Source organism: Aethalodelphis obliquidens, unplaced genomic scaffold (assembly GCF_003676395.1).
Source record: "Aethalodelphis obliquidens isolate GAN/ISIS:26980383/991018 unplaced genomic scaffold, ASM367639v1 scaffold89, whole genome shotgun sequence".
Lineage (NCBI taxonomy): Eukaryota > Metazoa > Chordata > Mammalia > Artiodactyla > Delphinidae > Aethalodelphis > Aethalodelphis obliquidens.
In genome coordinates, this window is record NW_020838033.1 from 5,541,680 (window position 1) to 5,569,667 (window position 27,988).

The 27,988-nt window shown below is 44.3% G+C and overlaps 1 protein-coding gene across 3 annotated transcripts; it reads right to left on the minus strand.

The window, feature by feature from the left end:
* DNAJC7 (DnaJ heat shock protein family (Hsp40) member C7) lies at positions 1 to 27,712 on the minus strand. Of its 3 annotated transcripts, XM_027094426.1 has the most exons (15): positions 27,181 to 27,712; positions 19,326 to 19,364; positions 16,204 to 16,292; positions 14,366 to 14,490; positions 13,874 to 13,987; positions 13,151 to 13,225; positions 9,379 to 9,497; positions 8,521 to 8,674; positions 7,824 to 7,988; positions 6,909 to 7,000; positions 3,816 to 3,889; positions 3,291 to 3,437; positions 2,906 to 3,058; positions 759 to 821; positions 1 to 350 (listed from the first exon to the last, which is right to left on the minus strand). In XM_027094426.1, the coding sequence occupies exons 1-15, from the start codon at positions 27,255 to 27,257 to the stop codon at positions 313 to 315; spliced, it is 1,524 nt and encodes a 507-aa protein (XP_026950227.1). In that variant the 5' UTR covers positions 27,258 to 27,712; the 3' UTR covers positions 1 to 312. The 3 variants fall into 3 exon arrangements, with proteins under 3 accessions (XP_026950227.1, XP_026950228.1, XP_026950229.1); XM_027094427.1 differs by lacking the exon at positions 19,326 to 19,364 and having other exon boundaries at positions 27,181 to 27,710; XM_027094428.1 differs by lacking the exons at positions 19,326 to 19,364; positions 27,181 to 27,712 and adding an exon at positions 19,167 to 19,301.
* Between the last annotated feature and the right edge of the window lie 276 nt (positions 27,713 to 27,988).

Here is a 27,988-nt window from a genome sequence, read left to right on the forward strand (position 1 = left end):
CCAGAGCAAAGTGCCAGAAAGGGTCAAAACATTTTATTCTCTTAATTTTTTTTTTTTAATAAAGTTAAACAGTAAAACAAAAATTCACAAGCTGCCCTGTCCACCCCCCACCTCCCTCCCCTACCCGCAGTCTTCGGCACTGGCTCCCTTTCCTTCACCCCACTCACACAGACACTGGGTATCCAACTGAGAAAACGAAACTGCTCTAAGTACGTGGATCATAATGAAGGGAGGAGGTGAGCTGTGTCCAGCCACATTCGAGGTTAAACGGAGCAAGTCTGCATTTTCTGGGTTCTGGATGGTTTCCTTTCATTAGCCAAACTGAAAAAAGAAATTCCCTGGACCAGATGCTGTAGGGAAAAGAAAAGCTTGTCAGCTGGCTCTGTGGGTTTTCTGGGGGAAGATCAGTTTGCCCTGATTATGGAGAGTCTTTAAGGGCTACTTCAAACAGAAAAACCTCTAAGGGTATCAAACAGGCTGGGCCTTGGGGTGCAGGAGGGAGCATGCAAGCAGGTTGCACGTGCGTAGTTCTAACACCTTCACTCTTGCAGAGAAGCTCCGGTACTAGGAAGCTTAGAGACGTCTCCCTGACCCTGTGCAGGTGTGCCCGCAAACCCCTCCTCCATCCTCAGCAGCACCCGAGGGTGTAGATGTCCTGCTGGACGAGAATTCTGCTGCCTCCACTGTTGGGCCCCTAGTGCTGCCTAACTGGGGAGTCCTTGTGTCGGTTTGTGGTCTGGGAACTCAGGCACACCCACCTTCAAAGCTGAAGCCCCCAGGACCGCCAAAGAATGCCTTGAAGATATTGTTTGCATCAAAATCTGCGGAGCAAAGTGAGAAGCAGAGAAGGCACAAAAAGGTGAAAAAATTAGAAGTGTCTGAAGAGGAACTTAAGAGAGACCCTTCTCTAATGGGTCTCCAAAGCTTTCCCAGATAATATCACTTCCCTCCTTTCCCCAAACTTCACCGACGAGGGGTGATCCCACTACTTGATCCCACTCCCAGGATGTGTTCCCTTCTTCCAAGCATGGTCCCAAAGGAAAGCTTTCTTTGCCTCAACCCACTTCACTGGGCCTTCTCAACAACTGGAAATGCCATTTGCGCTTTACGACGTAAGACTTTCTCCACACTGTCTCCCTATAATGCTGGGGCTGCTACTGAAAAGACTAAAACGTATCACTTAAGTGCTACTAAGACTGTATATAAGAATGAGACCTATGATTTACTGCATGTGTTTGATGCCATACTCTGTCTACACTGTATGCCAGGAAAAAAGCTATAGTTTACTAAGCACCTACCAGGTGCCAACCACGGTGCTGGGTACTTTGCATACATTATATCATTGAGTACCAATTTATACTCAACAAAACCTAAGCAGAAGCTCAAGTAACTTGCCCAAGATCACGCGGCCAGTGAAAGCAACAAAACAACACTGCCAACTCCTGCGTGCCTCTAGCACCGTGCTTTCTTCACCAGGCCACAGCAGGTCTCACACCGCCAGTCTGCCTAACTCCCTCAGCTGCACAGGATTTATCTCCACCAGCCAATCCCACCCACGGGCACATCGTGTCCAAAAGTGAATTTTTCTTCGCCTGTGTATCCGCTCATGTTCCTGGGTCCCCAGCTCAGGGAACAGCCCCATCAGGCCAGCTGTGCCAAAGCCACTCTTGACTTAGTCCTCTGCCTCGCCCAACATGTTCTGCAGCCACTCCTGTTGATTCTCACACTGTCTCCCGATTGTACCCTCCGATTCTCTCCTAGTGATTGTGTCTTCCCTCCTCCTCACCCTTTCCAAACCAGCTCGCCTCACTGCCATCACAAATACATCTCCAGAGCCTAAATGAGGTCCATGGCTCCCCGACTTGTATCCCTTCAACAGCTTTCGACTGCTTACAACTCTTCTCAACTGCTGGGCAGAGCAATGTTTATTATTTTTTTTTTGGCGGGGGGAGCTGCACCTCGCAGCATTAAAACCATGCCCCCTACAGCGGAAGTGCAGAGTCCCAAACACTGGACCGTCAGGCAAGTCCAAAGCTAGGCTTTATAACACACACACAGACACACACACACACAGACACACACACACGAACTGGCAAGGTGAGAACTATCTGTAGCGCATCAACCTTATTTTAAATTCCAGTACATTTTCTCAGCGGAAGAGAAGGGCCTGGCGTCAGAGGCAGTGGTCTGAGAACTGCATTGTTCGGGGCTTCTTTTATCTCCACCTAAGCTCACAGTCAGCAATGATGCTCATGGCTGCACTTTACTTCATTCTAGGTCTTCTGGGGAAACTGCAGTCTGTGAGGGCTTACAGGAATGTGGGAGACGCATAAGTATCAGCAAACACTTTGCAGTGGGGGAAGAAAGAACTTCCAGCCGAAAGGAAAAGCCCACATTCTTTCCTGTAGCCTCTAAGGCCTGCTGAGGTCTGACCCAGCTTCTGTGCAGTTCTCACCGCTCTGTGCCTCGAGCACCCTCTATCCTCCTAGCCGAGCCCCTGGTAGCTCCCACAAGGTGCTATGCTTTTCTGCACATCCAAGCCTTCCCTTGCTAGTGCTGACCTCCTCGGCACCCACTCTGCACCCTTGACACCTGCTATATTTTATTGCCCTCGTTGGACTCCGTGTCTATTAGACCAGGGGTCAGACTTGGCCTATGGGCCAGAGTTTGCAAACCCCTGGACTGTGAGTTCCCGGACGTCAGGGAATGTTTGATTCACCTTTGTTATTTTCCACACCCATCAGAGTACCTCACACATTACAGGTACTTATCAGAGTGCACTTTACAAACTGCAGAGCATCACTGGCTGATTACATAAGACTCTCCCTCTGGAGTGTCTTTAAAAAAATAACGTTCTGCAGCTGTCAGATTCATCCTAGGCTGCCCCAACCAACTGCCAACTCACCACCCATATTCATGCCCTCTTCATCCAGGTCTTGTCCACTGTCATATCGAGTCTTTTTCTTGGGGTCGGAGAGAATGGTAAAAGCTTCTCCGACTTCCTTGAACTTTTTCTCCTCCTCCTTCTGAACTTCAGCACTGGCTCCACTGTGCCGATCTAAAGGGAGGAGTATGGGAAGAACTCAGAGCCTGAAGAAAACAAAGTCTGACAGAAAGACCACATTATCCCTGATTTTAGAATCTGGTACTTCCCGAACTTGGAGGGTATGGAACTGAGCAACACCTTATTCCAGCTGAGCAGCCTCTCTGAGGCTTTCGTGCTGGACTGAGCTTGGCAGCGGCCGGCCTAGCCTGCTCCCCGCACCGAGCCCCCTCCCGACCCGCTCTACCTGGATGGTGCATCAAGGCCCGTTTCCGATAAGCTTTCTTGATCTCGTCCTCAGAGGCATTCTTGTCTACCCCGAGAATCTTGTAGTAATCTTTCCTCTTACTCTTCTTCAGTTCCAGCTGTGCATTTTTTAGGAGCTGTTTGTGTTCTGGAGGAAGACATCTGGCGTCAACGACGCGCCTGATTCTGGCTTCCCTTACCAGGCCCCGCCCAGATGCCCTGGAGTCAGAAGCCTCATTAACCTTACCAGGGGCTTTTACGGTGTTTTCTTCTGGAGATTAAAAAAATCTACTGCTAGGTATGTTCTTCACATTGGCCTCATCACACAGAAAAGCAAGTGAAAGTGACAGGGAGGACTGGGGACCAGAAAACAGGTGCCTTGTCCCACTCTCGGGGTCTCTGCTCACTTCTTCAAATAAGCTCCAGGTTCATTCATCCCTGAATCAAACTACTCCTATGTCCAGTTTTAGGACCTACAGGTCAGACCACACAATTCCCTGAGAAACATGCTCTCAAACTCCTTTACCTTTTGTTTTCTCCGTCTGATACACTTTTTCATAGTCCCGTACTGCTTCTTCATACTGTTCTGTGTCCATGTAACTGAGAAGGAAATACAGGGCAGTACAGCGACGTAAATAGCAGTGGCCTCAGTACCACTCCAGGGGAAGAGGCGCGGCTCAAGCGAGAGACACACGCTTTTGGTTGAGACGCTTCATGAAACAGGAGTCCTTAAGCTAGCCACGTGAAGAATGGACTACCAAGTCCTCGAGAGAGAGAGAGAGCGGTCTCATGCCACCTGCACCTAACCAGCAAAGTGATATTCTGCTCTGAGCAGACAGCAACCAAGAGGAGAAAGTTCCTTCTGATTTCACTCAGAGCCACCGAGAGGCATCTGGATCACCTCAGGAGAGACAAACGTGAAGGTACCTACTTGATTACTTGGGACTGAAACACAGGAGAAAAACTATCAAGTGAGGTCAATGGATATGGAAGAGCTTGGAAACAGAGAGTACCATAAACATGCAGGGCCAGCTCCAATCCAGAGGTGTGGGATTCGTCAGCCACTGGAAGGATCAAGTTCAAGGTGGTGGCTGCTGGCAAATGCTTCCATTAAGACTAATCAATCCGAGAGATGTAGGTTAATGAGATAGAAAAGGAGACGTAAACACAGGCTTGCTTCTACTTCAATAGCACAGAAGAATGGAGGGCCCCTGGCCCAAGATGGGAGGAGACAAGCTTGACAGGCTGATCGCCAGACCTTTTAAGTGTCTCTTCCACAGAAGTAAAGGGCATTTTCCTGATAATATCACTGGCTCCAAGACTGGCCTACCGATTAAACAGACTCTGGTAGCAGTTCCAGACAGTCACCATCAGCTGGGGAGTGGGAAGTGACCATGCAGTGCAGCTAGCCACTGCACAAAGAGGTTCAATTTATTACACTGCTGCCACACAAGCCGATCTTTGCAAACATCACAGAGCCCCACCAGGCTTAGAGGCCAGAGCAGGGGGAGCACTACTGATGTGGCTGGCAAAAGTGAAGCCCAACATCTTAGGCATCTGATTTTCTGGCCACATCTTGATTAATGACTTTTAAAAAATGGTGACAAAACCAATGCCCCACAGACGCAAGGCACAAATGCTACTAGGAGTACAGAGAACCCATCTGCAGGATGGAGTATAATAATATAAACTGAAGTAACAGAAAATTAAGAACTGACAGCTCTGGGTATAGAAATGATGTGACAAACAAGCTACCTTGATGGACTTACCAGGCCCTACATAATGTACTAAATAAGCTTATATTAGTGACTTGCATTTTTACTTCACATTTTTTTTTTAATTCAAGGACATCCTTACATTAAAATATTTTTTTTAAGTTGAAGAAAAAGTAGAAAAGTAGAGCTTTAGGGCAAATGGAAAACTCCAGCCCATCATGGGAAACGTAGCAAAGATCTGGCCTCTCCCCACCTGTAGGGGTGAGCTGAGGCAGACTGGGGCAGTAGTCAGGGCTCTCGTAAGGCTCTGGCCTGAACTAATCTCCAGTACTTCTTGTCAATCCCAGCTGCCTGAGGGGACTGCTGCCAAGCCTCCGCCGACTGTGCCGAACAGTGCACGCTGTCCTCTGCGGCAGGATCTCATGGCAGAGCCACTCAAGAGAACAGTTCTGTTTCTACCACAAAGATAAGGAGCTATCTGATCAAAGCAACTCCTGATTTTTATTTATTGCACATATGAAAAACAAAGTCCTTCATCCCATTACCCTCCTAACAAATCCAGAATTTTCTGTTCTCTTCCCAACCCTGTTCAAACACTACAGTGTTCCATTGAGTTGATACAGTATTATGTATCCAGCCACCCCCTTCCCACTAGACATCTAGGTGAGATTCTCCTCTTATGCTATTACAATAACACTGCAGTAAACATGTATATAGCATTTTGTGTCTGATAAAATAAGTCTTTAGCTGGGTCAAAGGGTATGCTTTTGTCTTCCATGTGTGTCTGCAAGTGGTTTGAAAAGATGAGATGACTGACAGTTGGTCTCACAGAATCTGTAATATAATTCCGTGTATGTTTGTTGGACAGATTTAGTCATCTACTTAGAAATTCACCTAAAAAAAAAAGCACTACACACAGGAGTTTTCCTATTTTTTAAAAACGTGGATAATTTTGAGAAAACTAAATGGGGAGTAGCCCATGCTCTGCACAACTGGTGAGACTGGAAAGCTTGAAGAACTATGGGCTCATCAGGTAGCAGTAACAGCACCTGTCTTTGGCTATGCCATTTCATGACAAGGAATGGGATGGGTTTTGGAGGACTGGTATACAACAAATAGGTCTTCCTTTAGGAACTTTAAAGACAGGACATTCTTCTCCGGCTGGGAAATTAACCTGAAAAAAGAAAAGATGGATTCTGGGGAGAGGTCTCTCCTAGCCCCTGCTCATGTTCCTGTCCGGAGAAAAGAGTCTAGTGGGGTCAAGAATAAAATGAACAAGTATGCTGGGGAGCAACCTGACTCTGAAGGCAAATCTGAGCACTAGACCTAGGCAGGAATATCCTAGTCAGACAAGGATATTTCAAAAGGGGCTTCCATATACTGCTGGGAGGCTGAGCCAGATTAAATCCCTTCCTGTCAAAAGACTGTCTTCCCTAACCCAGAACATACAGGATAGGCACAACTCTCAACTATCACAAGAGATACCTTTCCTCCTCTTCCAACCACCATACATTCATTCAACAAACATTAATTGAGTGAGCACCTACTGTGTGCCAAGCACCAAGCACTATGCCAAGTTAGAGCAAAAGTGTACAACACAAAATAAAATCTCCAAAGGAAATGGATTTAAACTTTAACAAAAGGAATTTGGGTCAGGCATCAGAGGAAACTTACTGACCGTGAGGGGCGTAAGACACTGGCATGGGAGACTGAGGGAGCTTGTGCAATCTCCTTCGCTGGAGGTCTATAAAGATAGTCTAGGGCTGGAACAATCCCACCTAGAGGCAGGGGGAAGGACCAAATGACCTCACAACATCCCTGGGTCTGCTTCATCATCCATAATGCAATTCCCCTGGCAGGCCAGCAGCAACACCCTCTTCCCCCCACCCACCAGAGGAACTTACCACTGAGCTCTTCTCAAGTAGGCTTTTATATAAGTGTCATCAAGCTTCACTGCATTTGTGCAGTCTTCTATTGCATCATCTAGTTTCCTAAGCTTCAGGAAAAAGAGGAGCAGTCATACTTCACATCTTGGGTGACTGAGGGAGCCCAGAAGCTGTGGGCATGGCTTCAAAATTCTAGGAGGATCGATCAGTCATGCTGGCCCCCTAACCGCCACACTCATTCTTGGTCACTGGAAAGCCAGTATCTCAGAGGGCTAAGGACACCAAATTCAAAATTGGTTTCTTTTCTAAAGGATGGAAGCAAAGCACACTTATCTGCAAGGATAAACCACCTCTACCATTCCAGGTTAGTGCCCAACCAAGACATGGAAAGAGTAAGGGTGGTTCTTGCCTCCTATTCTTCCAGAGGCCAACTGGAGGGATCAGAATTACTGTGATTTTTAAACCACTAGGACTCTGCGAGAGCAAGGAGCCTATTCTTTCTGACAGTTGTGTGGGACAGAACTTAGGACATTTTCAACTGAGCATGGTGACCATCAGTTATACTGGAGAAAAAAACTAAGCCTGCCTCATACTCGAATTTCCTCCAAATCACTCCTAAAAAAGAAATAATCACTTGCTTAGGCAAAAAGAAGCAATACTTGCTTTAAAAATTGTCCCAAAGCCTCTAGCCATTCTTTTACTGGAAGAAAGAAACTTGAACAACAGGTGGGAATATCCTTCCGAACTGTCCCTCAAGTGCCCCTAAATTCCACAGAAAATCTAAAAGCTTGCCTCTCAGAAGGAAGTTCCTAACAAGCTGAAATATCAACCTTTTCTCATCTGGCTTACCCTCATTGGGCAAATTTCCCAAGACTGCATTGTTGGCCCTTAAAAATATCTCCATAGGCCCCAAGCCCCAGACCAAGTGCTTACCTTGGAATTAACCGTACCCCGATTACAGTAGAGTTTAGCATTTGTTTTTATATTATTGGGGTCTATCCCCAGGGCTTCTGTGTACAGTTCATATGCTAGCTTGTAATTTCCTTCTTTAAATGCTTTATTCCCATCTTCTTTCTTTGCTTTAAGTGCTTTGGCATTCTACAGAGAAAAGCAAGGGGAGGTCAGTTCACATCCAGAAAGCCTCGTCTGAGAGGCCACTGCACAGAGAGGCCAGAGTCTATTTTCAATTGCTTAGATCCCAGCGGTTTAGCATCACATGGCCCTCCACCCTGCGCAACCCCACCATCTGGGCTATTTGTTGCTCACTGGTGCTTCCTACAGAGTGGACAGGGGAAACCAAGATTTATAAAAGAATACCAATGAGACCTGTGTTACCCAGGGTTTACCTCCACTCCCCAGGATAAGCATTACTATCTTTTCTTCACTGAAGGAAGAAAAAAAGAAAAAACACACTTAGATATTAAAAGGATCTGACCCTATAGATCACATTTACCTTTAGGCAAATAAAAGTTGCCCTGAAATAATTTCTCATGAAAAGATCAAGCATCCTGGCAAGGAGGGAAGAAGTGCTATCACATTCCCTGTGATTCTAAAACCTTCCACCTTAACTCTCTAAAAGGCTCAAAAAGAAAGCTTTCTTTCCTACCCAGATCTGGTGCCTAGAACTTACTCTGCAAGCAACGCAGGCCTTCTCATGGTCAGGAGCCATCCGGAGAGCTTGGACAAAAAACTGAACCGCCTTCTCAATACAATCTTCATAATAAAGGCAAAGACCTCGTACATATAGAGCATCGGCATTGGTGGAATCCATTCGTAAAATGTCACTGCAATAGCCAGAAAGGGGCACATTCAGCTGTGGTTAGGATCTCCCCCACCATTACTATCATTTGGCCAGTTTTTTTCTTGACCATGTGTCTAATATGGAAAGTATCCAAAAGTAGATTCCCAAGCACTCTTCCCAACCTGTCCCCAAATAAATCACCTGTATCTATCCTTATATACTTCTTGTGTCTCACAATCTTTATTAGATCAGGGGTTGGTAAATACAGCCCACAGGCCACATCCTATCTGCTGCTGGTTTTTGTAAATAAAGTTTTATTGAAACTCAGCCACACCATTTGTTTATCTATTATCTATGGCTGCTTTTACACTATAGTGACTGAGTTGAATTGTTAACAGAGACAACACGGCCTGCAAAGTCTAAAATATTTACTATCCAGCCCTTTAGAGTTCACAAACCCCTTGAGTAGAAAGAAACGGACATTTAAAAAAACAAAAACACACCAAAAAATCCACACATCTCTTCTTTCACATATAGCTCAAGTACCTACTGAACTCCTACATAAATACCTTTGGATTTTCGGTATAATACCCGGTCTAACCTTTGGCTTTAAGTCCCAGGAAGGTCTGATCACCCTGGCTGGCCTACCTACAGGACAATATGTTAACTCCTGTTGTAGGGAACTGCCAGACAGCATTCGTCCAGTGGTATCTGGCATTTTAATACAAAACTGGCCTGACTTCATACCTGGCCACAGACTGTGCTTCTGGATAACGACCCAGCATTGCTAAACATTCTGCTTTGAGGATTTTGAAGCGATGGCAGGCAGGGGCATATTCTAGGGCACGGTCCATGCAAAAAACAACCTATGGGGAAGAAGAAAGCAAATAAGGTTCTTCATCCTGGACTCCAGAAAATGTCTTGACTTTAGTTTGGTCACAGGCAACAGATTCAAAGGGAAGTAATACCAGAGTTTAAGAATATACCTGTTTAAACAAACAAACAAACAAATATACACACACACACACACACACACACACACACACACCCCTAATTTATTTGATTAAACCACTGAAATGAGGAGAGCAGCCGATCCAGATGATAATGATGACAGCAAACATTTACTAAGTACTTTATATATTAACCCATTTAATGCCCACAACAATTTTCTGAAGCAGGTAATATTAATACCCTTATTTTACTGATGAAAAAACTGAAGTAGAGATTAAGTAACTTGTTCAAGGTCACCAAAGCCTGGACCTTGGACCAAATAGGAACAGAATTTGATCTTAGACACAAAGACTCCAGAGCCTATAACCTTAATCACCATACTAAGGTGCCTCCACAGGGAATCATATCGATAGTGACTGTGATCAAAACTCACATTCTTCTAGTAGAAATACCATTATTTGCTACTTTGCATAATTCATCATGCTTAGCCTACTAAGTAAGACAAGGAATACCAAAAAGAGAACCTGATAAAGAATCATTACTCCCTATATTACTGAAATTGCTCACAGTTCCCTCCTTCCTGTGGCATAAGCCTCACATGGTGGCCACTCTTCCACTTCCACTTTAGTACAGAAATATCTAATGATTAGTTTGCTTTCAATAGTCCTAAACTATACCTAACACATTGCTATACAAACCAAAAGGTTCTCTCTCTCTCTCTCGCTCTCTCTCTCTCTCACACACACAGCTGAGATTATTTCAGTCTTTCAGCTTCATAAAGACTTCCATATATTCCTATTTTTTCTGAGTTTGTTCTCTGAGCTTTCACTTTGGTTTATCTGTTATTCCTGGGAAATCCTTCCTGAATCATATTCTCCTCCAAGAATAACTGACCCAATGGAGAAATCTGGAGTTAAGGGATACCCGTTCCCTCTAAGAATCTGGTCATAGGGATCAGGAAGAGATGAAGTCTGAAAACTGGAAGCAGAAATAACTCAAATTCCATCAACAGGAGACTGGTTAGGCAATGTAGACACTCATATACTAGCACACTAACTACTATGTGGATCTAAAATAGAATGAAGAAGTTCTGCATATACTAATATGGAAAGACTTCCAAGGTCTATTAAGTGGGGGGCAGGGGGGAAGCAAGGTACAGAACTTTGCAGAGCGTTATTACCTTTCATGCAAGAAAGAAAGAAAGAAAGAAAGAAAATTAAGAATCTATCTTTGTATTTGTTGGGAATTCCCTGGCGGTTCTATGGTTAGGACTTGGTGCTTTCACTGCTGGGGCCAGGGTTCAATCCCTGGTCGGGGAACTAAGATCCTACGAGGCACGAGGCGCGGCCAAAAAAAATGCTGTATTTGTATTTGTTTATGTAGAACAAAACTGTGGCAGTAAACAGAACAAGAACAGTGGTTATCCTAAAGGGTGAGAAATAGGCAGATGGAAGATAAGTTTGGGGGGGAGCACTTATCACTGAGTAATTGTTTATACTTTCTAACTTTTGAACCAAGAATAGCACCTACTCAAATATTTAAATTTAAAAATAAAGGGAAGTAGGTAAACACCATGAGCTGTTGCACTGGCAAGGCTTTCCGCAGGGTCAACAGAGCAGTGGTGGGGACACCTTTCCTTGAATGGCACAGCTTATGTTCTAAGAACAATATGAAAATGCAGGTACTGAGCAGGGCAGTCATGGTGCTAATTTTCCCCTCCTTAAACAGAAAAAGAATTGGGAGGAGGGCAGTCAGTCAAAATGTAAGCAGCCACAACCTGCTGCCTTTGTGACGTTCTGTACGGAGAGGGTTTAGCTCATGGTGGGGAGTGTCAGTTGGAGCCTCACTTCCCACCCCCACCTCCCCATGACTATGGACAGCTGCAGGCAAAGAAGATCTTTGTTTCTTCCAAGTTCATCTGTTTCCCCTGCCAGGATCATAATTCTTCATTTGTGACATCACCATGAACTACAGTGGGGGTGCTGGGATGTCACAAACAGAGGATTCTGTCACAGACTAGGGATTCTGGCTCCAGGGTGGGCAAGAAAGAAAAGAAACCCAAAAGACCGCCTTTTGAGACAAAGCTTTTGCCTATGCAAAGCTCTAAAAATGTGACACGAGGCAGAATTGCTTTCCAAACACACACACACACAAAACAAAGTATGAACTGCACTACAAAGACACTGTGGTTATTAAAACCAATGGACAGAAGAGGGACGCTAATAAGTTAATGCTAGGACTCTGTATAAGCTAATCAGATATTACCAAATAAAAGACTGTCACAGTTTGTGACTTAAGAATGATTCTTAACTGTACCCTTTTATCAAGCATTTGAGTACCTGCTACAGAAAGCACTGAGCAAATTCCCACATATGAAGTGACGACTCCAGTCCTTGGATGATACAATCTTAAGTGATCCTGAAAACTGATCCTGATCAGTGGTTTTTAACCCTTTTGGGGGCCACTTACCTCCCCTTTTGAAACTCTAGTGAAAGCTACTTCCAAGTTCCATCTAAAGAAGGGAATCAGGAATTACTCAGCTGAGAGATAACCACTACAAATAAGACTTAGAAAGATACCTGGAACTTTGATACCTTTCCCATACTTCACATAGGTCAATCCCTTTGGCACGTACATTTTTCATGTACTATCACACAGCTCCATAAAGGACGGTAGTGTGCTTCTGTGGAAAGGCTTAACAACAAAAAGGTATGACGACAGGTTACGTACACTATTCAAAAATGTAAAAGGGGCCTTTATCTTTTATTTATGGCTCCATCTAGATCACACAAAGCAGGTGTTAAAGCTAGCTCTCATTATTCTAATAAAAATGGGTTATCCAAACCTAATATTTAATTCCAACTGGCTTTTCCTCTACCAACCAGCATACCTTATATCAGAAACAGGAACGAACTCAAGTAACAAACTCATACCGCTTTTTATGATAAAGCGAAATATAATTAAGAAAATAAGAACCTTAACAAAAAAAAATGTTTTTAATGTTGATGATGTGGAGCGACAGAAGCGCCCGTTCATTGCTGGTGGGAATGCAGAATGATACGGTCACTTCTGAAGACAGTTTGGTAGTTTCTTGCAAAACAATCTTGCAATACTTTTACCATAGGATCCAGCAACCGTGCTTCTTGGTATTAACCCAAAAGAGTTGCAACTTATATCCATACAAAAACCTGCACAAAGATATCCAGAGCAGCTTTATTCATAATTGCCAAAAACTTGGTTGTAACAAAATGTACCTCTGGAATTCTCCTCTGGGGAACACTGATAATGGGGGAGGCTACGCATGTGCGGGGCAGGGGATATATGGGAAATCTCTGTACTTCCCTCTCAATTTGGCTGTGAACCTAAAACTCTAAAAACAATAAATAGAAGTCTTAAAAAAAAAACAGGGAAAGAAAAGGTCAATGCCAAATTAAAGTGATAATTTACTATTCTAGATCTTCTGTACCATACTACTCCTCTAATTACCTCACACACACACACACACACACACACACAGAGAACTTTGTGAGAAAAGTGTAGATGAGACTTCCTCACAGTTGTACTTTACCTTCCGAAAATCCCGCTTCTCAAAATCCGTTTCTGCTATTTTCTCATATTCTAGGACTGCATTAGCATTCTTGAACTATACCAGAAAAATCATATAAGAGAGTTTTAATGAAGTTGCAGATTCAACAACCAGAAAAACCAACAAGGACTTGATGAGTTTATTTCAAGAAAATCAGAACCACAGACTTTTCACAAATCAATTTGGTGAAGATGTAGCCGAGACTCCTTAACAGAAAGGTTAAGGCCCAACCTTTACCCTCAGTTTGAACTTAAGGTCAGAAACAAAGGAGCCATGATGCACATACATAAAATAAAAGGCACTGTCAGAGGTTCAGTGAGATTCTCACTAAATGCATCCAGGAGTAAATTAGGTACATATGAAGATGCAACTAAAACATCTTCTAGCTGCTACCAATTTAATCAGGATATGAATTCAAATTTTTTAACCTCACTCAAATCAGTTCCTTGACGCATCTGCCCATCCTCCCAGCTATCTCAGAAACCCTCCAAATTGCACAGATTTTCAAAGCTGTAAATCATATGCAAAATTCCTTTTACAGATAAGGAAGCTGAGGCTCAGAGACTATGAGACTTGCACACATTCACCCAGGTGTGGCTGATGGCAGAAGTGAGACAAGATCTCAGTTCTGATTCTCAAGTCACTATTCCTTCCAAATATACCACCCTGCTGTTTCTTCTGATACTGATGGCATCAGACCCATACCTCCTGTTGTGCCTGAGCATTTTTGTGATCCAGTTCTAGGGCTCTCTGGAAACTACGACATGCTGCCATGGCATTCCCTAGAGATAGGTGGCATTTGCCCTCTCGTAGATGTCCCTAGAAGAAACACAAAGAGGGAAGAAAAGGAGCATGATTGGCCAAGCCAAAGGAAATCAACAGCAGCAACATGCACACACAACCAACAAGGGATGGAGCTGCGCAGTTCTCGACCAGGGGTGATTCTGCCTTCCATGGGACATTCAGCGACGTTAGAGATATTTTTGGTTGTTACAACTGGGAAGGGAGGAGAGTGCTACTCACATCTAGTAGTTAAAGGCCAGGGATCTACTGAAAACATCCTATAATGCACAGGATAGCTCCCCACAATAAAGAATTATCTGGCCCCAAATGTTAACAGTGTCAAAACTGAGAAACCCTGGGCTAGAGGAATTCAACTACAGAACTCAGACCCCCCAAAACAGCCCCATTACATACCCGAACAAAACTGTCATCCAACCTCACTGACTGCTGTGCATCTCCAAGAGCTTCCCGGAACTTTCCAAGCATCATCAAGGTGGCTGCTCGATTCCCGTAATAGCTAGCATTTTTAGGACACATATCTACAGGAAAGGCAGAAGAATGTGAAACGAAGTTTAGCATGGGTCACTGCTTCAAAAACTCAGGGGCCGTCTCCCTCAGAACTATATCAAGGCAATCAAACTGTAACAGGAACGCTGACATACTCTAAAAGGCCACAGTCAAATTTTTGACTACTTGGACAAATGGACAGCAGCAATGGTGCAACCACTTTACAAAGACAAGTTATTTAAAAATATGGGGCTTCCCTGGTGGCGCAGTGGTTGAGAATCTGCCTGCCAATGCAGGGGACACGGGTTCAAGCCCTGGTCCAGGAAGATCCCACATGCCGCGGAGCAACTAGGCCTGTGAGCCACAACTACTGAGCCTGCACGTCTGGAGCCTCTGCTCCGCAACAAGAGAGGCCACGATAGTGAAAGGCCCGTGCACCGCAATGAAGAGTGGCCCCCGCTTGCCACAACTAGAAAAAGTCCTCGCACAGAAACGAAAGACGCAACACGCAACACAGCAAAAATAAATTAATTAATAAACTCCTACCCCCAACGTTAAAAAAAAAAAGCTTGGGAAAAGAATTGCTTAGGATACTTTAAAAAAATATATATATATAATAATAATAATTTATACTTAGCTTTAAAATCCACTGATTATCCTTTATGGGTTAAGGGGTTAGCATATTTGTCTTCTTAATGATTTGTGTTTTATGTAATAAGACATGAAAATGAATTTGCATTTGTTGAGTTGGGGGTGGGGAGCCTGTAAACAAGTTAGGTGAGAAAAATGCTGGCATGGGATTAAAATATACTGGCAAATTGAGCATGGAGGTAACTAAGACTTGTTAATATCTACAAAGGCCATTTTCTAAGATGGTAAATGAGTTGGCAATGTCTGAGATGCATTTAGGTGGGTATCTTATTGCCATATTATCTAGAATTTCTAGAACTGCCTTTAATTTGCCAAATGAAGAACTACCTGCTTGAGCTAGAAAAAGTTATCCCTCATAACAGGGGGCCCCAACCCCCGGGCCGCCAACCGGTACCAGTCCTCGGCCTGTTAGGAACCGGGCCGCACAGCAGGAGGTGAGCGGCGGGTGAGTGAGCGAAGCTTCATCTGCGGCTCCCCATCGCCCGCATTACCGCTTGAACCATATCATCCCCCCCACCCCGCCCCGTGGAAGAATTGTCTCCCACCAAACTGGTCCCTGGTGCCAAAAAGGTTGGGGATCACTGCCACTAAGGACATTAAACCCAAAGACTTCACACAGTAACAGTTATCAACCCACTACGCAGAAAGACTACTTCTTAGAGAGGAGCTATTTATAACAGTATTTGGCGGGGGGTTTTCCTGGTGGTGCAGTGGTTAAGGACCTGCCTGCCAATGCAAGGGACACGGGTTTGATCCCTGGTCCGGGAAGGGTCTGGGAAGATCCCACATGCCGCGGAGCAACTAAACCCGTGCACCACAACTACTGACTCTGCGCTCTAGAGCCCTCGAGCCACAATTACTGAGCCCATGTGCCGCAACTACTGAAGCCCGGGCGCCTAGAGCCCGTGCTCCGCAACAAGAGAAGCCACCGCAATGAGAAGCCGGCACACCGCAGCGAAGAGCAGCCCCCACTTGCCGCAACTGGAGAAAGCCCGTGCGCAATGAAGACACAACGCAGCCAAAAAATTAAATAAATAAAAATTTAAAACAACAACAACATTTGGCAAATTATTTTCCAGTGTATCCCTTCTCACCTATGGCTTTTGTATAATAGTTATAAGCTTCATTGTAATCTTTCTTGGCATAGTATGCATTTCCTTGTTCCTTGAAAGACTCTGCTTCCCTGAAAAGGAAAGAGAAAGAGAATCATGTTACTATACCGAGGGAATAACCCCTGTAATCTCACGGGAACAATCTTTTGGTCTAGAGCCCCCAGCACATTGAGCTGAAAGTTTATGTGATACTTGAAGGAATTTATAGATTTGTTTGATGGGCTGATGGACCAAAAGGAGGTGCTAATGAACGAATCCAAGTTCTTCAGATGCTATTTTTTGTCACTTAGATACATTCAAACTAAATCAAGAAACCTCTCTGATGTCACCTGACCTTTCCTCACTACTCCTACCTGTAATCATTCCCCTTTAGGACAGGCAAATTTAGACATTCTCTCACAGAGACGGAATTTTTATATTTATTTCCTTTCCACTGTGTCACAACTTCTGCCTCTTTAGCAAACTTACAGAAAGTCAGTTATAGGTAATGCCGTTCAGGGGCAACTGATTTCTCAATGTGAAATGGGTCATATTCTTGGAGTTTTAATGATTTATTCTCTTGAAAACTGGCTCATGCATTTGTCACTGGAAGGACAAGCAGAGCAAAAGCAGGTGGCAAAGGTGTTAAAAGCACAGCATATTGGTGTTTAAGATGGAGGACAGAGTTGAGTGACAGCAGAGACCAAGAACTTCGATGACAGGGACATACAAAATATAGACTGCCAGTGCCATGCTCTAACAAGTACCCACCTACTGATGCTCTCCGCCCATCACATCTATGTGGATACTTAACTGCCTCCTCAACCATCCCTCTAGTACTTTGTATAACCACCCAATGGCGTGGTTATGAATATCAAAAATTTTGCCCTACTCCAAGATCCATTTTTTTGAAGCTGTGCATGAGACAAACTGTACTTTCCAAAAGAAACAATGATATATAATTGCAAATTATATTCTTGACCAAAGAACTAGAATCAATTCAGACATGACCAACAATGTCTCAAAGAACAAACTTGTAACCTCTATCAGAGATACCCAAAATCACTCTAATGACCAACTTGAGTGACAAAGATAATTCCTTACCAAAATGATTACTGCAACATAGCTAAATATCTGGCATTTCTGTTATAAGGAAGAATCTTTGTTTCTTTTTCTGTCCTCCACGCATGCTAAAAGCCCAGTTCAAGGGCTGCCTGAAGTGGGGACAAAAATACAGTTCTTAACCTTGGTGATGGTATAGGAGTTTACAGCTTGATTCCATGGACATCGGCAATGGGAAGATTTGTGATTTTATTTACTCACGTATTTTAAACTACAAACTGGCAAAACCACCCTCCTTTTATTGAGGCGATCTCCCTTTCCATTCTTCTCCATCACTGTCTTGGCAAGCCCTATTAACAACAAAAGTCTGCTAGCAGAAAGGAGACGGAAAATGGGGGATTTCCCTAGTGGTCCAGTGGTTAGGACTCGGCGCTTTCACTGAGGGGGCCTGGGTTCGATCCCTGGTCGGGGAACTAAGATCCCACAAGCTGTGTGGCATGGCCAAAAAAAAGGGAGAAGGAAAGTGGAAATGACCTATAAATGATGACAGATTTGAACTGTGATGGATTTGAATAATTTTATTATACCAACTGTCACAATGATGTAAAGAGGCCATCTGCTATTAAAAGTTCTCAAGAAGGATCCCCCAACTGCAAGACTTATAAGACCAAGCACAATCTTTCCACATGCTGAACAACTCTAAATTAAGCCAGGCACTATAAGAACTATGAAGAACCTATCCTTTAAGAGCAGACATGCCAAAAGATTTGAAGAAGGGGCTTCCCCAACACAGGATGTCAGAAGTTGAATTAAAGCACTATGAAGAAATGGAGTAGTAAATTCAAAAGCAACAGGCCCAAACTGTACCTGAAAAGATCTAGCCTTCTATTCAGTCAGCTAGTGGCTAAGACCACACAAATCCTTGAGGAAAACCAAAGGCATCTGAGCACTTGGATAGACGTTGTATCAGCATATAAAGCTTGTGAGTCAAAGGGGGGACAATCTGTAGAAATAGAGAGAGATACCCTTTCTTTCCTGAAACACTCACTCCAGTGGAGGCCACAAGTTCAGCATTGGCTTTCCAGCAAAAATGTAAAGGATGACTTCTGTGGAAAATCAGTAATTATTACTGAGGCCAGGTACTTTCCATACAGTATCTTATCAGGTGAGTTTCATTATTGCCATTTTTCAACAGAGGAAATTAAGGGTTAGAGATTAAAAACTGTCCAGAGGGTCAGGGTGTCAACCCAGACCTGCAGATCCCAGAGCTGTGCCCTATCTACTATGCTAAGCTCTCTCTAATACTCACCTCTACCTATTGCCTAAGACTTTAAAAATTAATCTGTACTGCTAAGAACAATGAATATGAATTTCTTTCAACTAAAACACAAAACTGCCCAGCGTATAAAATCCAACTCCAGAACTGCAACCTGGATTTAAACAAGCCAAATGACATTCCTAACAATCAGTCACAGACAGAGTAAGGCTCCTTTCCCTTTAAGATGCAAGACCTAGTGAACTGGACTTTGCCTCCCCCAAGAAATGCATTTCATTTTAGTAAATGGTGAGTAGATTCCATTCTAGAGCAAACAAAGCGAGTAATGTAGAGTCAGCCCACAGCAGAAAAGAACAAGAAGAATTGTGTTGTGACACGTTACCATGTTTTTAACCTCACACTGCACAGCATCAGGCCAGAATTAGCTATTCCCACACAACTGCCTCATGAAAAGGACTTATTTTCATAGAAACATGGTTGATTAACAGCTGCCTAAACAATGGGCACTTAGTGCTTTTAGACTGAATGCTTATTTTTTGCCTCCAGGTCCAACGCCCAAAGTGGAGTCCCTCCGTCATCTTGAACCTCCCCACCAAATACACAACAAGCTTTAACCAATGGGCCTGACCCTGCGAGACCAGCCGAGGAAAGAGTGGATCTTTGGAATCCAGCATGGCAGCAGCAAGAACTGAACAAGGCTGCATCAGGAACAATTCCAGGGTCAAATCCATTCAAGTCCTGCCTGGGAGTCTGAGAAAGGGCTGAAGCTTGTTCAAGTTGCCCTTACAGCAAAGGGACTGAAGGATGAGATGTCAAAGGCGTAGGACTGGAAAAGAAGGAGAAGAGCTGGTTAACACTGGAATTGAGGGCAATCTGGCGGTGGCATCTGTCACTCCACTCACTGCCAGTCAATTCATTTGAGAACCAAGTGAGGTTACAACATGTACCTAACTAAAACACATCAGTACTAAGAGAGGAAGAATTAGGATTAACTGAGTTCACCTGGATTAGGTAAAAAAAAGGAACAGATTCCAAAAGGGACTACATTAAACTACAGACTATTTTCTGTGGCCACAAAATAAAATGCAGACTAAACCCTGAAATACAGCACCACATCAAAATATAGACTTGGCCATAACTGACCCGATGACACTATTAACAGAGACTGTATCTCTAGTGCATTTTCAAATTTTCAAAACATTTCCAATGAGGGTCTTCACAACGGCCTTCTGAAGTGGTGATGGTGATAATATCACGTGTCCTCCAACAGACGAAGAGCTAGTGAGGCACCCAAGGTGGCTGCACAGGTTTCCTAAATCGTAGAGTCCCATGTTTTCCCCGCTAGATCCTGTGAGTGGCAAGGTTTTTGGATTAAAACTAATTTATCCAGTTCCCCACCCAATCCTTGGATCACCTCTAAGCAGAAAAAGCTTCACTTCTCTGATTCACCAAGAGATGCCGGGAATGACTACCTCTACCAGACCAGTCCTTTCACTTGAATAGCCAGCAACAAATTCCTGTGAAAACAGCTCATGAAAGGTTTTCCAAAAACTCTGCCCTCTTTGGATGTATGATGGGAGGGTGTCCCACAACGGGATCAGTGTCAGAGGGCCAGGCCGGCCTTCTCTCTGACAGACGTAGGTAAGGAGAATACATTCTACTCTTGCTCTGCTTTGCTATTTTGAAATGTATTTATTTTTCAGAAAACTGCAGTATGAAAACCTGCAGTATGAAAACCTGCTCTTCTAACACTACATGTGCGTGAAAAATCTGTATATCCTCTGATCACACAGTTCCATTCTCTCTCCCAATTTAGCACTCATTCATCACAGATGCTAATTACTCCAACAAACACTGCCAAGGGAATCATTTGGTATCACACAGGTCTTAGCAGGGCTCAGCATCATGTGATCAAATCAGACAACTTGGGCTTATGATCACCAGCCAACTTTGCACATTTACAGATTAATTAAAAACAAATTAAAACACCACAGTTGAAATCGTAATGTGCCCCAAATTAGATGCTCTATAAAAACTTCCATTGTCTCTCTAAATACTTCCAAGTTGAACCTTAAGCAATATCTTTGCGTTAGGCCAACTAGTCTATCTTCTAGAAATTAAAGAGGTATTTAGAAACTTTACTCAACTCTCACTAATGCAGGATTCACTGGCAAGTATTTTTTTAAAAAACGTCTCAACATCTCTGGGTTCTCTCTGGAATTACTTCACATGTATATGTGTAATGTACCATTTTTAGATTTATTCTACCCCACTGCATGAAAAATAAAGACTAACATGGCTTCACTATTCTACATTTGCAACTGAGGAAATACTGATTAGATTTTTGAATGACCAAGGGCAGGGGGGGAAGCGGGGGGGTGAACCACAGTACTCTTATTTATTTCAAGTATTTGGCTAGAATAATGTATTTTTAATAAAGTTCCGCTCTTCCAACAGCCATTAATACCAGTTTAAATCAAAACAGACGTAGCAGCTTGAATGAGATCTTTTTTTTCTTTTTCTTTGCATTTTCTTGATGTAGTCTGCTACTCCAGAAGTGGAAGAGAAATCTACTAAAATTACAACTCAGGACAACGTGATTTCTTGTGAGAGCAGAGGAGCGTTTAGGGGCCTCTGACCTGCAGACTATTTTACTGGCAGGAAGAACTTTAAAGAAAGATATCTTTCCTTTTTTTACCCTCAGGTCTTTAATAATAATACTTTATACTGCCAACCAGTCAAATATCCTTTATGCATTCCTATTATATTTACTACTTCCAAAATGTCACCCTTACTCTAGATTGTTGCACCCATTTCTTTTATTCAAATTTACTAGTTGCCCGTTGATGAAGGAATGCCCTCCACCCTTCAGAATTTACAGGATCTTGGCCAGTCTCAGAGTAGAAATTCCTTGCTCCTTCCCACAGTACAAGACCTCTTGTCCCCAAAGGCATGTCACAGGGCCTGTTTCATGTTGTACTCTCTCTGACCTTCATGAGAGAGTAAAGTAAAGGAGCCCAGAAGCCTTTTACTCCATCTTACCAAATGCATATTATTCGATTTCTTTCTTTTTTATCCTCTAACAATTTAAGTTTCACATGGATAGGTGGAAGCCATATATGAGCGGGAACAATTCCACAGACAGAGTGTTTGCTAAAATGCAAGGCGCTAGATGTTGAGAGCAAATAAAGGCTTCATAAAGGTCCAGAGAAAATAGAGGGTGGACTCTATCCAACTTCTACCTGTTGGTAAGGGTGGGCTACCCAGCTTCCTTTACCCAATTTCCTATAGAATAGGCAGCTTCTGCTTTCACTTAAAAGCCCAGTTAAAACACCCACCCTCCCCCCACAAAGAGAAGGAGATGAAGATGAAAAAAATATTCCACTTCAAACTGTCCTCCGTCTGGACACTCAGGGAATCTCAACAGGGGCAGAGCCAGAAGAGACCAAAAGGCACCAAGTGCAGTCACAGATACAGACTACACAAGGCAGCAGCTCTCTCTACTGCTCAAGTAGGGAAGGACACCAGGCAATGCACTGGAGGTGGCTGTCTTATTCAGTGGGGAAAAAGAGCAAGCAAGCAAGCAAGCAATCCGGACGGAAATTCCATCATTGCAGGCAGAAGGATATTCACACAGAAATAGCAGCCTCAACTGTGTTAAAAACTTCTGCTAGTTCCTTAAATGGGAGGTGTCAAAATCTGTGGCATCTACCTAACCTTCATTTACCCCTGGGGACAGGAGACACAACCAAGAAGTTGCTTCTGAGAAATAAGCTGCTCAGAAGCTACTCTGAGGACACAAGCCACTGGCTTTTTGGCATTAGCCAGAGACTTGTTTTCATAATACCTCCCCAAACCCACCATTTTCTATCCCTTGGTTTCCCATTCTGTGACATCTCCCACTACCCTCACAGGGACACTAGCACTCATCAAAAATCTAGAACTGGGGAATTCCCTGGCGGTCAAGTCGTTAGGACTCTGTGCTTTCACACCTGAGGGCCCGGGTTTGATCCCTAGTCAGGGAACTAAGATCCCACAAGCCATGTGGTGTGGCCAAAAAAAAAAAAAAAAAATCTAGAACTGAGGAACTATAATTAGGAAAAAGGTTGCTTTCTGAGTTTTTTTGGTTGTTTTTTTTTTTGGTGGGGGTGGGGAAAGAGGGGGGGAGATGGAGATGGGAACTAGAGTCAGAAGTCTACACTGTCAACTGTTATTTTGCTTCCCAAGTTTTTGTGGTTCTTTAGCTCATCAGGTGGTTGACTGTCTCAGAGCAAACTGCCCGAGGCAGAATTCTCAGGACAGAAACTCTAATGAGAGAGAGCCCTGCTTGTCTCACACACCCTCCCGGAAAGCCTAATATTAGAATCAGAAAAGACAGTTAACACTTTGCTTATCTGACAATCTGGCCACCCCACACAAAATCATAGGCCAACAGAGTATTAGGTCTCAGAATCAGACTCTGAAAGTCAAATATTCCTGATCATATTACCATTCTCAAAAGCCTCAATCACGCATACCCCTGCCATGGTGAGATAAACATAGAAACTGCTGTTTGGATCTGCATGGGAAAGAAAAAAACTGTTAATCCAATAAAATGAATAAACTACTGGAAAAACTTGCATGCTGAATCCTGTTCTTACTGCTGAAATCCAGACAATTTAAAAGAATACCTGGAACGACCTCTAAGTAACTTCCACATCACTCAGCACTGGAGAAAGGGGACCAAACATTAGTGGAGTAAGGGAGAAATGGGCTCTCAGAGACTTTGCAGACCACAAGGCACCTAGGCAGCCACTGACCATTGTTCTCCAATCTTCTAAAGTCCTAGAGAAAGAAAGCAAAGGCAAGTGCCCAGTATGCAGCTTTTAAAAACTTAAAAAATACTACCTTCAAAAACTAAACCAATTCCTGATTGGTTGGAATGTACAATAAGGCTGATCTTTAAGCCAATCAGAGTTCTGGTTGTTGGGAATGAACTAGACACTACAGCAACTGCCACTCACTTGGCCCAACATTTTATTAAAATCGCTCAATTTACCTGGCTTCAGTTAATACATGAATCTGAATTAAACCAGCAAGGAACAGAGAGACCCTTTCTCTGTGCTCTACCTTTGCTCCAGTAAAGACTATTTAACAGTTTTGCCACTTGTTAATACCAGGGTTCAATTCAATCAATTATTTGCTGGTATTCAGGATTCTGTATTCCTAGCTTTATCCCTTCCTTAACCGTGACTTATTTGTCCCACTTCTTCATCTCTGACCCCACAATTAAAGCATACCAAAATGAAAGTGAAGGCTGAAAGCAGTGTTTCTCACTGATTTGGGCTCCAGGTCAAAGATAAATTCCCATTCAGTTTGCAGGCTTTGTCTAGCTGCCTGCCTTGGAACTTCAAGAGAAAGTTTAGGGGGACACAAACCTAAGAATTTGAAACAGAGTGGGGAAGAAGGGGGAAAAGTAACCCCACAAGCTCTGCAGTTAAGGCCACAAACTCCAAAACACCCCAAGAAGCTGCAGTTAATAGCAACTACAGCAGCCCCCGGGATATGGATTCAGGGTTCAGTGCTTCCCACCAACAATATTCATAGAAAAATAAAAGGCAAAATCCCAAAAGAGTTTACAATACCTAGGTACTAAGAAAGGGCCTACTAATAATTGTTCTTGCTCTCCTCCACCAGGAAAACAGACACTGAGAAGTTAAGATTATCAGCCCAAGGAATCAGGTAAGGATGCCCTTGGCTCCTAAGTCGATCGCTCCCATTGGTTCTTTTGGACCTCACTGCCCAGTCAGGCCAGATATATGCTGAGACACAGAAGTACTTCCTCTGTTGATTAGCAACTTGAAATCCTTCGATTTTACCATAATAAAGACCACCTACGGAGACCAAACTACTCCCCAGTCCAGGAAATACAACCAGACAGCCCTCACTCAAGACAGGCATTCATGTATTAGGTAAAACAATCAGCAACTTCCCAGGAAAATGTAAGTTTTTAAATTAGCTGAAATGTAAAACCTCTGAAATTTAGTCCTCTGGCTCCCCAAGCAGCTTTATCTATTCTGGTGGGCAAAGAGAAATAATAATCTCCATGTCCAGAACCCTGATCTATTTTGGAGTGCCAAATAACACATCTTTTATTTTAGCTTCTCAGCTGCTATAAGGGAAAAAGAACTTTGTCCAGAATGACAGGCAAAAAAACTGGAGTCCATTTCTTTTTCTGTAGAGACTCTAATGCTAAGGAAATAAAACATGTAGCCATTTAAAATGCTACAACCATGAGGTCCAACTTCTTGAAAGTTCCTCTCACTGTGCCCGCCCCCCCCCCCCCGCCGTGGGACTGTGACAATTCAGCAGCAGCAGCAGCAGGATGCCCTTGGGCCACGATGCAAAGAAGGACTCCTTGCTGGACTTTACAAAAACAACCCGAGACCCATCAACTCCTGTGTCCCCAAGTGAACTAGGAGTAGGACTGTAACAAGAGACACGAACTTGGCCTAATAACTAACCAAGTCAGATAGTAAAGGGCATTTGTAAGAGATGTGCCTATCCCTGCCCTCTGCTGTGGCTACACAGGAGGATTCCAGGATATGTGAAAAATGTAAAACAATCTTCCTCCAAAACTTCTAAGTCACCACTCCATTTTCAGCCTTGGAAAGCTACACGTAAACAAGGCTTTTTCTTACTAACAGAGCCCAGTATTTACCCTCCTAAGGATGCCTTATATGGCGGAAAGTCAAATGGTGATATTTTTATTTCACGGTATTTTCCTTTTGATTTTTTCACATAAGTGGTATACAATAAACATTTACATTTTATTATGTCTAAAAAAGATCTGTGTATGTTTTACATATAAGTCTATTTCATAAGAACGCGTTTTTCAGTTATAGTTTTTTTCTTAGTGGCAGAGAAAACAATCGTGCATTTTACAACCAATGACATCTTAAAACTCCATGAAATAAGGCAGTTAACATCAGTCAACACCCTCCCTTATTCTGTTTACTGCTACCAAATACCATACTTTTTTGTGTGTCTGATGTGGTCACATTACGGCATCACCTGTTTTATGTTTTTTTATGATAGAATATCATAAAAGGGCTGATTTTGTTTTAAGGAAAAAAATTTGCTTTACATAGGAACTTTGAAGGGAAACTCAAATTAAGGACAGTGCCTATGTCAGAGATTTATACTAAGTAGGCTGAGTTTATTTTAAATTACATATAGCCCAACTCCCTATTTACAGCACAAAGAACCACTGAACTCCTTCCAAACACAAGTAAAGTAAATCCCTACAATTAATTTAAGTTCTGCCTGTATTGGTGGGAGTTTTGTGTCCTGTTTTGCAGTTCCTTAATGATGCTTAATTCTAAACACCTGGAAAGAACTGGTTTGTGAAACCCCAAAACCAGGAACAGACAGAGACTAGGCTCTGGTTTCCTGCCTTCTCTGATATTCCAGGGACCTATTACACTTTGTCAAGGCTCTCAGCTCCTGCTCGCAACAGATCAGGAACCTGGGACACTGGCCATAGTAACTACCCTTAAGCTTGATAACTATTCATTCTGCCTCCCTGAATACCTCTGATGTTTCAAACCTAGACAGTTAAAAAAGGTAAAAATTCTCGGAATCCTGATTTCAGATCTCATGAACTAATCACCACCTCGAATCCTCCAGACTGAAACCATAATGGGCTTGGTATAAAGACATGAAATATGTGGGAAGGAGACTGAGAGAATTGTAGTCAGTTAACCTGCGGTTGACGAGGACAGGGCTCCAAACTTCCAGAAGCTTTTCGTTAATTCTGCTCCAGAATTAGGACAAGTATGACTACCCACAACTGTGTTCCAACCCCACTTCCAATAACCTGCCTTAGCTGTAGCCAAAATCCAGAGCGTTCTCGAAAACCACTCACTCTGCAGCTCCCTTGCCGAGTCCGGACTGGCAATCTCGAGCCACTGCGGCTGCCCAGCAGAGCCAACAGCGCCCAAGCAGCTGCCCTCCTCCTTGCTGCTTAATTTAAGAAACAGCCCTGAAAGAATGACCTTAGAAAGGGTGGAAGGAGAGGGTTTGACGTGTGGAGCACGAGACAAAACCCCTCACCCTTCTTTCTCTATCACCTTAGACTTCTGGGGTAACCGAGGGACCACCAGGTCAATAACGGAGACACACAATACCTCGGGCCCAGACTAGCGCTCGCTGGGGTATAATTACTGAGGAAAGGAAGTGAGGACAGCAAGAGTTTCGGAGATGCAAAGGGCTGAGACACAAAATACAGAAGTTAACAAGAGAAGGAAGGGGTCGGGGGCGATGTAAGAAGGCGTCATCACAGCCGCGCCGCCACCCCCCCCCCCCGCAACAGACCTCCGAGACCCCCTTAGAGACCCGGCCTCTACAATGAGGACAACCTTCCTCTCTGCTGGGCAACAACGCCATGCCTCAGCTCCTCAGCCAGGCGGAAGCAGGAGAGGAGGGCAAACCTCCGAGAGCGCCCCTTCAGGGGGTCCATCCGGACTCGATCTCAGATGGGGGAGGGGGGCTTCTCGGAGGGCGGGGCATTGCCTCTGTAGGGCCTGCACCACGGCAAAGACGGGGTTACCGGAGCCATGGAGCTGAAGATCGCCCCTTCCCCTACCCTGCCACCCGCTTACCTCTTCGCTTCCTCGTCGTCTAGCAGCTCTGGCTCGGTCGCCGCCATTACCACATCGCACTCCGCGGCAGCCGCCATCTTACCGCCGGGACCAGAGAGCCGGGTGGGAGGTCGGCGGTGAAGAGCACTTCCGGTCGGAGCATCGAGCAGCTCGGCGGCGCTGCGCCCAGAGGGGCTACCTCGGGCCCGTCTACCAGCGAGAGGCCCTGATTGGGGCCAGAGCGGCCTCCCGCCCCCGGAGGTCCAGGGTGGTCTCCTCGCCGGAGCGGGGGCCCAAGGACGGTTTCTGTGCGTAGGAGGCGCCACTTTACCCGTGGGTCGGAAGGGGGAATACAGGAGGGTGTCGGCTCTCTAGGCTTTGGCTTTCCTCAGTATTCTGAGAGCCTCGTTGCCATAACAACTTCCAATCCTAGAGAGTCTCCTGTGAGGCTCAGGGAGTCTGAGTTGGGTAGAGACGCGGTGACCCTGTACCCTGGAGAGAAAGTGCCCCCCACTACCACCTTCCCGACCTTGGAGTTTGTCCACAGCTTCCTCCCGCGAAAGGCAAGAAGAGACACTCTGAATCCAGTTTCCTCAGCGTTCATCGGCCCCTGGAAGCCCTGACCAACCAAGCCAGGGGAACGCAGGGCGTCTTCACACCACGCCTTTCATCCCCTCCGGATCTCCAAGCACCAACTCGTTCATCACCCTAATGACGCTGACTTTTTTATGAGGCTGCTTTCATGTCAGCCGCCTGGGAATGCCACCTCAGCATTAAGCCTAGGGAGGGTGGCACAGGGCCCCAGACCCTGCCCTGGAGTTTATAAGGT

Excerpts from the sequence above, each read along its gene's own strand:
- DNAJC7 (XM_027094426.1), bottom strand. The coding sequence starts at position 27,257 with ATGGCGGCTGCCGCGGAGTGCGATGTGGTAATGGCGGCGACCGAGCCA. Across the intron at positions 7,989-8,520 it reads AGGCCTGCGTTGCTTGCAGA|AATGCCAAAGCACTTAAAGC; the intron begins GTAAGTTCTAGG and ends TTTTCTCTGTAG. Across the intron at positions 7,001-7,823 it reads GGGGTACGGTTAATTCCAAG|CTTAGGAAACTAGATGATGC; the intron begins GTAAGCACTTGG and ends TTTTTCCTGAAG.